Source organism: Hermetia illucens, chromosome 5, assembly GCF_905115235.1.
Source record: "Hermetia illucens chromosome 5, iHerIll2.2.curated.20191125, whole genome shotgun sequence".
Lineage (NCBI taxonomy): Eukaryota > Metazoa > Arthropoda > Insecta > Diptera > Stratiomyidae > Hermetia > Hermetia illucens.
Window position 1 is genome coordinate 34,254,407 of NC_051853.1, and position 10,294 is coordinate 34,264,700.

Below are 10,294 nucleotides of genomic sequence, written 5' to 3' on the forward strand. Positions count from 1 at the left end.
TAGGTAAGCTGAATACATGATGATCTACTTGATCTTTTGTTTTTCTTACAATGCATATGCATACATGAAATATATTAAACAATTTACAACAAATGAATATAACAAACTACGAAATATAAATTTGTTGTTATTATTATTGGTTTTGATTTTTTGACTGATTTTCATTCTCTAATTCAAATTGTACAATAAGGTTTCTCTCTATTGGCACATGGAAGTATTTGTTTGTTTATTTATTTGATAGGATCTGATAATAAAAAGTCAACAAAGAAATAGATTTTTTAAATAAAATTATTCCTTTTGCTCCATAAATTATTAGTCTTTCTTTTCCTCGCAACTTAGGCAATTTTTAATAAATTTATTTTAATGGTATTTATTTGTGTTTTAATTTAAAACACCAAATGCAAAATTTTAAATTTACGCCTATCGCAAATAAATTTTTTGTTTTTTAGTAAAAATAATTTTGAAATAAAAGTCGAAATCTTCAGAATCGAAATATAAATTTTCTAACTACCTTGCCGAAATGTCACCAAAATTTTTGAAATGTAATAAAAAAAATTTTTTGATTTACAATAATTTACGAAACTATCTTAATAAAACACAATTATCATTTATCTCTTCTCCCTTTTCTTTTGTTCAAGCGAAAATAATTTTGCATAATTAGGTTGTAGGTAGGTTTGTTTAGAATCTAGGACCACAGTTTGTTTTGATTATATTTTATGTTTTATGTTATCAACTGAACACAGCTCTGGGTGGAATTTGAAATATCATAGCATCGATCATTTGTTTTTCTGATATTCAAATTTTGTCTTAGCTAGTCTGCATATGTTTTTGAATACAATGGTTTCAGTTTGGTGGAAACTCCACGGAATTTCCCCAAAGATGATCAATGCAGGCAAGATGTTTTTTATGGAAACTTTTCTACCTTGCAATGAATGTTATGAAATTCAACATCACTTGGAACAGAATCAATTACTTGGACTTTTCACTGGAAAAGTTCAATTCTACACCTAATCTTCGTAACTAATGCTAATACATTGTATCAATTAGAGGTTGCTCTTCAACACAGCTTATTCTCTTTATAAATTATGAACACTTTACTTCAGTACCTAACTAGTAATCATAACATAACGTCGGTTAGAATGCAGCTACTGCCGCGTTACAGGAACAAAACCGTGCTCTTCCACCACCATTACATTGTAGTGATGCTGGAAAACATACTGAAAGTCTCATGGCTTGGTATCTATCTCCTTGGCACGAGACTCACTCGTCTCCGGCGTACTTCAATTAGAACCGAAATTACGAATTGGGCTCTGATCTGGTGTGTTGGCCATGGCCTGCAGTGGTCGTGGAGTTAGGACCACTTTGAATGATTCTGGAGTGATGGTAACGCCAACGTTGCCCTTCAAGCTAGGCAAAGGTTGTCCTTCGGGCAAGCTCATGTTGAAGGAGTGCATGAAGGATGCGAAAAATAAGAAAAGTTCCATGCGTGCAAGTACATCACCCAAACACATACGACGACCAACTCCGAAAGGCATGAAATATTCTGGTTTGCGAACTTTACCTTCGTTGTCGAGGAAACGTCTTGGATTGAACTCTTCTGGGCGATCCCAGAGGTTGGGGTCCATGTGCACGCTGTTGATCAGTGGAATGACATGAGATCCGGCTGGTATGGTGTAACCATTAATGTAAACATCTCTGTAAGGAAAAAAATAGTTTGATTAGTTGTCTGTTAGCAAAAAAAGCGTCAATTAATTTACTATGTCTGTTTTCCAAAATTGCGTAAAATCAAAAGAATGGCGAACATCAATGCAATCGCTAAATAATCGGCTGAGTAGTTGAATATTCATACAATCCTCATAATCCCATTTATTAGCAAACCGTTACTATTCAACGACTATCTAAAAATTAGCATATATCTGATTGGTATATCTCTGATTCAGCCGGTAGCGACTGTTACCTTCTACTCTCTCAATTTGGCTCGTGCCTACCTATCACACAAGAACCCACTCATCCACGTCACTGGATAGAATTCGCATATTATCAGGAAGCTAAGCAAAGAAACCGTTCATTAAAATTCTAGACCTACAAAAATTCTAATCAATTCAACACCGAACAGACCAAATTTCAATTCTTATTTTGGAAACTATTCAACAAAATCCAGTTTGAAATTTGAAAGACCGAAGCCGCCCAATGGTGTCTGATTTTCAGAGTGTCTTTCAATTTAACGACACAAAGACAGTAAGTATTACACAACCTTCTAGAGGCGCCACATCCAATCAACAAAAACCTATTCCTACTATCTTTTTGGTGAATGTGTAAATTTTGACAATAAGAAAGCATGTTTCAGCCTTTCAAAATGGCCGTAAATTTGAATCAATTTGCCCTCCTCATTCGCTATTTTAGGTTGATTTAGTAGTCTGGATGACAAATTTGTTGCAAATGATATTTAAATTAGGCTTTCGTGCACCAACGAGAAAATCCAACACAACATCGAATCTAATTTAAATATAGACGCGAAAAAAAAACAAAACCACGATATATTCGTATTTTGGCACTTTTTTGTTGTTGCTGCATCCATTCAGAGATATTTGAAAAAGAAAGATATTGTCAAGAGACATGGAATTATTATGGTAGTTCCGCGACAAGAACCGGTTCTTGGAAAGAACAATTGTTTCAAGAATTGAGGTTCTTGGTTCTGACATACTGACTGATATTTTCGGTGGATTGTGTTCCAATAAAGAAAAAAAAGTGTTCTTGGATTTCTCTTTGTGGTAATGGTTGTGTTTGTTTGTTTGAGTGTGAAGGCAGGGGAGCTATGTTTGCGGATAGATCTTAAATATTTTGAAGGAAAAATAGTTACATAAAACCACATAATGGAAGCAATTCCACTTTCATTTTAAAGTAGACCCATATTTGGTTTTTTGGTTTGTTGAGTGCTAATTGAGTAACTACTGTTTTGCGATGTTTTGTAATAGGTACTTAAACAACTTAAGCAGATATCTAAGAAAAAGGTTGACCAGGCAGATATCATTTACAACAAGGCGGAAAAGACAATTCCACAAAAGACTACTACTACTACTACTCAAACTTTCAACACTGAGGCTCTGGAAAACGCACCATCAGAGGATCTGGCATTTCTAGAGATGATCAGAAAAATATCAACCACTTCAAATACACTACCTGAAAGATTAGTTACGGTGCAAGAATGCAATAATACGAGGAAGGTTTTAGAAAGAAAGTCCGGACCACGAATAAAAGTCATCAGGGCCTATTTCGAAATTGTACAATTACCCTAATGATATTAAATGCCTTATTCTTGGTATGTAAGAAGGCCTCACTCTCCTCTCGAAGGGCCTGTGTACGAAGGCAAAACTCACTCGTAAAGTTAAGCTAAGACAAAATAGTAATTCGGCTCTAATCTTAAGTTTGTCGAACTCTACTGAGCTATTTTCGTCAGTTCCAGGCTTGCACCGTGGAAATGGAATTTAGTCGCTTGAAGTCTTCGCATAAAAAGAGGCTTTATCAATATTATCGCGAAGGCTTCTCCCCGTTTGTTATATATTCGAGGAAACCTTAGCTCTCCAACTGCAAGAAATCACTTACGAGGTGACATAAAAATATCCAACCTATCACCATTAAAAGTAAATAAATTATTACGACCTTTCTCCAAATTCAATAAACGATAATTTTAGCAAAGTGATATTACTAGCAAAAAAATGTCTACCAAAACTGTTTAATTTCAAAGCTAACTCGTAATGTCTTCATTTGAAGATACGTTCAGCTCTTGACTATTATAAAAGAATTTTCCGTCCCTCAGACACCATATTTGGGAAACCAACTATTGCCTTCTTCAGTGCACTGCTTGTACGAAAATAAGATGCGCTGAGAAAGGAAATAGTTGATTCCCGAAATACAGTATTTGCGACCAATAAATTGCTGTGAATCAAAAAAGGAAAAAAAACATTATTTTCTTCCAAATTTGAAACATGGGTTAGAGAAAGTTGTCTCTAAACTGGAAGTAAGAAGAAAGGGCTCAATCAGTGTCATTTCTTTGCTCCATGAGATAACTTAAAATTTCAAATATACTTTTCTAGAATCTTTTAAATAGTTATTCAGTCTTCGTTGAAATATTTCGATTTTTTTATCTTATTTTCAATGAAGCGTTAATATTTAATATTTATTTTTAAATGTTTTTATGCGGACACACTAATAGAAATAAAGGAACAGAATTGCTACACTCAATTGCTTTAGAAATTTACGTAGATTCGAGGTTGAAGATATCTGCAGGCCCAGTTGATTGTCCTCTAAAAATCAAAGTGAAGTAGAAAGTTTGATCAACACGTAAGTTCAAAGAAACAGTGAATGAAATTCATGTGGTGAAAATATGCTTTACTGAAAATTCTTCAATGCAAAACCGACGAGAAAAACCTACAGTAGCTCATACTACGCTATTATATTCTAACCAAGCCAAACTATCAAACTACGATGTGGCTATCACAAAAATACTCATAAAATTCAATGGAAATAGCAAATACACGTGACTGGAATGACGCCAGACATCTTAGATAACTATTTGTCAATAAAGCGGAAAATATTCAAGGATTTCTAACAAAGTCATTCTAAATACGAGAACAATTAAAGCAAACTCTGGATTTTCCTTGATCGCTTATCAATCCCCCAAAGTATTTGTTCAACACCAAAAATATAGTTAGAATACATAATCAATAACATCCAATTATCCCATGAGTATCTCAACCCGATTGAAAAATCTTATCAAATTACATTGACTTAATGCGAAGTTCGCTACATTATAATCATCAACTAAATGTTCTACAGTATATTTACATGACCCAGACAACAATGAATCTGAAACACAAAGACCCAGATCTGTCTCAGTTTTCATTCATTGAAGAGCAAATTATATTACGTTTATATATAGATAATCTAAACTGATATAGATCTGGTTACGTAGCGTCCATTGCCCTCTCGGCTTCATGGATATAAATAAGAACATCAAACTTTTACTTTCTTTAAATTCTTAGAACTTTACGAACGTATCGTTTCAGTCCCGACGTGGATGTATCATCTTCTAGTCAAATGTTTATATTGTCTGTCTGTCTGTCCATCTCAGTTGTGCCTTCATAAGGCACGAAGACCCCGTTTCAAACGTCTAGATGAGATCGCGACCACTTAAGGGTGATCGAATATACCTTGGCTGAGGCACAACCAGCAAAAACAACTAAGGCCACCTCCGGATAACAAATGTACGAGTATATAACACTACACTCAGTTGAGCTTCTGACATACCGGTCTGTGAACATATACCCATGCATACCTGCATATATGCTGGATTCTTGAATTTTTCACTAAAGACACCGTTATTTGATCGCCTTTTACAACTTTATAATTCAGCTAAAAATAAAAATAACCGCGGGCATTCGCACAAGAATAAGACAAGAACAACACATATAAGCTGAAAGGTGACCCAAAGAAGGTATGCAGTAATATGCCTGGTTAATTGTTAACATAATCCCCACGATCATCAGCATGATCACAACGTGATCGCACCACGATCGCCCTGAACATAAGCTCGTACATTTGAATGGAGTTATCACGATCGGCAAAGTGCATTATCACATTGTTTAAGTGAACCTAAGTGGATCCAACAAGTCTCGTGACACCCATTTCAGCACCATTCACTTGTAGTACCTCAGCGGGCGAGTGCATCCATTCCTGCCTTCCCGGCCGACCAATACGATCGCATTCCCATGGTGTTCTTCTCATCTTTCCAGCTTCCAACTCGCACCATAAGCTTTCGAATTGAGTTAAGTCTCCCGACCCCAGCTGAAGAACTCCAACTTCTTCTTCCAATCGGCTTCTCCCAATTCAGCAATCAACAAAGTTGGAGTCTCCGAGCACCTTATCAACATTTATATAATGCTCGGGTCCGTAAAGAAGACGAAGGAGTAGAGAGGCCGATCGTTGAGTGCCACTTTCGAGTCACCAGATAAAAGGGTTTGCTCGCCCCAGGGGGAAGCTGTGGGAGGTGGAAACGTATTACGGCATCGATAAGACTTGAACAAATATTGCAAGTGCAGCTCGATGCACCTCAAATGTTATCATAACAATCGCAAATAAAATAATAACGACTCATAACATTTGTCGGTACGTACACATATGTGGCTATATGGAAACCTCATTTAGAGTGATAAAACCGGGTGGTTCGCGACTTGAAGGCACATTGAAGCGAGTGCCTTTACGTAATCATACTAAAAATAATATCACTTGCAGTACGTGGCAGCGGAGGTGAATTGCGAATTAAGAGCGAACTAAACAATACTCGAAACATTCAATCCACGATAAAACAAACATACTCGTAAATAGATAGTTTTTGCACATCTAAAAAATCCACAACACTTGGCGCGAGAAACCAGTAGCGGCTAGATCTATCAGATACCATTCAGATACTCCTTATATCTCTATATTTACATACTAGTAGTGAATAGATAGTAAAGACAGATGCATACCTGGTTGGTGAGTGTGTCGTAGCCAATGGTACTATACTCGACCGTCGCATTGACTCCAAAATTGTCGTCTCAGTCAGGGGCAAAAATTGCAGATCTTCAATCGTTGGTAATCTATGACGGCCAATAACCTGATCTAACTCTTCTTGAACTCGACGCATTTGTTCAGGGTTACGTAGCATGAATACATTGATCCAAAGCAATGTGGTTTTAATAGTCTCCATACCAGCAGAAAATAGATCAGCAATCACTTGCATTATTTGGATTTCTGTAAAATTATAATGAACGGAAAGAGAAGAAAAAAAATTAGGTGTTAGTGCCATGGATTGCTTTACAATAATTTATTGTTGTGCAGATTTATATATGTAGCGCTAATCCGATTTGTTTTACATGCTCAGTGTGCACGATCTGGCCGTAATTGATATGTAGGGCCATTAGACATGATCGGTGGATTTCGAAATTGCAATTATTCTTCAATTTGTCTTTGTCTGTTCAAAAGTGTTTGTTTTATGCTCGTGAAAAATTGTTGCAATTAGCCTCGGACTTGGTAAATTCCAAATGCAAATTATGGCGAGGTTTAAGATTTATGAGAAACGAACGAGATTAACTATTCTTTCCGGAGATCACCGCTTGAAATTGATCTTCATCAGAAAATCACCCGAATTTCGTTTGAAAATTTATCTTTGCTATATCAAAATGAAAAGTTAGAACTTTGGTGCAACTATGAAAGAAATTAGATTTTCAACCAACAACTCCTCGAAAAAAAGTTCGCGAAATCTGCTTATTTTCTCCTAAAACTATCTAAAAGATACTCACCAGGATCCTTTCCTTCGAACAATTCTGATTCACGTCCCTCTTCCTTTGCCTTTTTAATTTCCAACAGATACATATCGATTAAATCGCGAATATTATTCTCGTCAAAAGTGCGTTTATGTTCATCGATAACTTCACGATAAAACTCCAAAGTTTCCGCGCGATTCTGGGCGATTTTATTACGCGTATTTTGTTTGCCCGGCAAGTATTGAACGGTTGGAATATAGTCAACTGTATGGATTTCACCGAACAAACGCATTCCTTCCTCTATTAGATAGATGAACCGACGGAAACGGGGATCATCAATTGAGAATCGGACCGACATCATAATGTTACAAATAACATTACTAACAGCAACAGAGATTGCAGGACCCATGTCAATTGGTCGGCCGTTTGAGAGTTGAAGTGTGTGAAGGAGCTCATGAACTTCGGTCTGTAATAGAGTAAGAAAGTTGATTAGTGATCTTCAAGTTTCCGCGAAACTTGCTTTATAAATTACCATGATCCTCTTTTCCATCAAATGTTTGCCAGTTCCCATGTATGTCATGCCAAAATGACGGAGTTTTTCATGGAGAAACCGACGTTGATCTTTCCATAGTTTTCCTTTGCTGTTGATTATTCCTGGAAAAGAAAGAAATAGTTTTGATTATTTTTGCAAGACTGCAATGCACTTAATTGAATTAATAAAATTATTTCCCCTTCTACTCTGAACATATATTTATTTTTTATCTTTTTTATTTATTTATTTGATTTATCGTCGGTTACCATTTATTTCATTACTTAATTGTAGCTATTTAGACCACTTAGCGAGTTATTACATCAGTCATCTTTCGATGACAATTTCATTTATTTGTATCAAATTTGAAACAACTATTCCGAAAATAATTCCCATTTATCGATTCATTACAACTCAACATTTCTAGAATAATTTCTTTCTCGTCTTCAAATATTAAAAGTTTCCGTCTACTTCGGCAATAAGACAGAAACGTATTCAACTCAAATGACAATTCTAGTTAGTCATTTTAAGTAAACTTTACTCACTATCATTTTCTTCACTTTTCTTCCAAAGATTTAAACATTCAGACCCGCGAAATTAAAAGAAAATATCTCAATATTTAAGTTCCAATATATCAGTGATTAGATTAATTTAAACAACGAACTACAACATCCATTGATAGAAATGCTCAGTTTTTTTGTTATTTTTTATTCACTCTTTTCATATTAACACAAAAATGATGATTGATTGTTGAGTGATTATTTATGAATTCTCAAACTAAATATATTCTAAACTTTTGTTCAACTTTTCTATAGTTTAAACATTCGTAAGGTAGAAAAATTAGTACTAATTTATCGATCATTGATAAACAAATTTTCATATCGATGAAAGGCACTTCTATTTCAGACAAAAAATGAGATTTTATTTTATTCTAAACCTCCATGAAACACCCATTCATCACAAATGCAAATGCGAAAACAAGAATATCATTTAATATTGTGGGTCTATATCCCAATTGATAGCTATTTAAGGAAAAGGCACAACTTCTTTCTATCATTCATTTTCTTTGTTATAAAATTTACTTTATATGTCGTAGACTAATATTTCGTTGCAGAAATAAAAGCGTGTTTTTTTATAGATTCTAATTTTTTGTTTAGCAATAGAATTTGTTTTATTTATTTTATTGTAATAGATCTCAAGATTGTCAGAAAATGAATGTGATGTTAACTTTTAAATTCACTGCTATTTATATTAATAACATTTCAGGTTAGTCATATTTTACAAGTTTTAGTTTAATTTTTTTTTGTAATCCCCGAGGATTTTCTGTCTATAACGTTTTTAAAAAATAGAAATATCGTGCACTTTCATTTAACTTCAGTTTCTTAGACTTGCCACTGGAACATTGATTTCTGTTTTATCCCGAGAGAACAGAGCATTTTTCATTTAATTGTATTGAAAAATGTTTCTAAAGAATAATTTTTCTAAAATTTTTGACGCGCAACTAAAATCTGAGGAAGTGTAATTTTTATTATAAGAAAATTGGTACTATAAATATATATAAAGATAAATTTAAATAGACTTTCCAGACTATATGATAAAATGAAAAGGAATTTGTAGTTATTTGTGTAGATTTTCTATTAAATTTCTCCTTCTCCCTTTGAATATACGGATTCATATCAGTCCCGCCCAAATGAAGAAACAATTTCTTAATAGACTATACTAAATCAAAACTTTTGATGTCTATTAAAGTTCATTAACCTCATACACCCATCTTAACATCCCAACTTAACAAATCTCTGACTCTTATCCAAACCAATTTGAAAGGAAATACAACTTACCAAAACCATTTAGTGTCTGCATAAACGGTGTATCCGGCCTACCCGTGAACTCATCACGCCTAAAACACTCACGTATCATTTTATAATCACTCATCACGACTGTCAATTGATTTCCCAATCTCGCGGAAAATATACTACCATATTTCTTAGCCAATTCCATAAAACGGGTATGTTTTTCATGTCCCATAAATGTTAAATAACCGACAATTGGGAATCCCCACGGTCCGGGCGGTAGTGTTGCGATTTGTCGATATAGTTTGAACACATATTGAAAAAAACGGATAATTGTTAGAATAGAGATAAACACCCACAATGTGTGCTGCAAGTTCTTAGCACTCATCTCTTTACAGAGATAGTTAACAAAGTATGAACCGGTAATCATTTTGATTTGATTTTATATAACAGTTCGCCAGATTAATGATTAATTTTAAATTGTCTTTTTCCGTTGAACTAAAATTATTCACAATTATTCCGAATACCGGCAAGTATCACTTTAGTCCGTTGATAATTATTTTCATTTTTAAATCATTCTCACAAGAAATGTTTAAGCCATGCATTCGGCAAAGATGAACAGTTTCAAAAAAAATATCAACAAAATTATATTTAACATAAAAAATCGTTAA

General features: G+C 34.4%; 1 protein-coding gene across 1 annotated transcript; it reads right to left on the reverse strand.

Annotated features, from left to right (window-relative positions):
* Positions 1–114: 114 nt before the first annotated feature.
* LOC119656783 (cytochrome P450 18a1) lies at positions 115–10,053 on the reverse strand. Its single transcript, XM_038063369.1, has 5 exons — positions 9,672–10,053; positions 7,837–7,958; positions 7,341–7,770; positions 6,528–6,792; positions 115–1,695 (listed from the first exon to the last, which is right to left on the reverse strand). The coding sequence occupies exons 1-5, from the start codon at positions 10,051–10,053 to the stop codon at positions 1,281–1,283; spliced, it is 1,614 nt and encodes a 537-aa protein (XP_037919297.1). The 3' UTR covers positions 115–1,280.
* Positions 10,054–10,294: the final 241 nt, after the last annotated feature.

Coding starts and splice junctions, on each gene's coding strand:
- LOC119656783 (XM_038063369.1), bottom strand. CDS start 10,053: ATGATTACCGGTTCATACTTTGTTAACTATCTCTGTAAAGAGATGAGT. Junction 7,959..9,671: donor GCAGACACTAAATGGTTTTG/GTAAGTTGTATT, acceptor TTTCTTTTCCAG/GAATAATCAACAGCAAAGGA. Junction 7,771..7,836: donor TGATGGAAAAGAGGATCATG/GTAATTTATAAA, acceptor ACTCTATTACAG/ACCGAAGTTCATGAGCTCCT.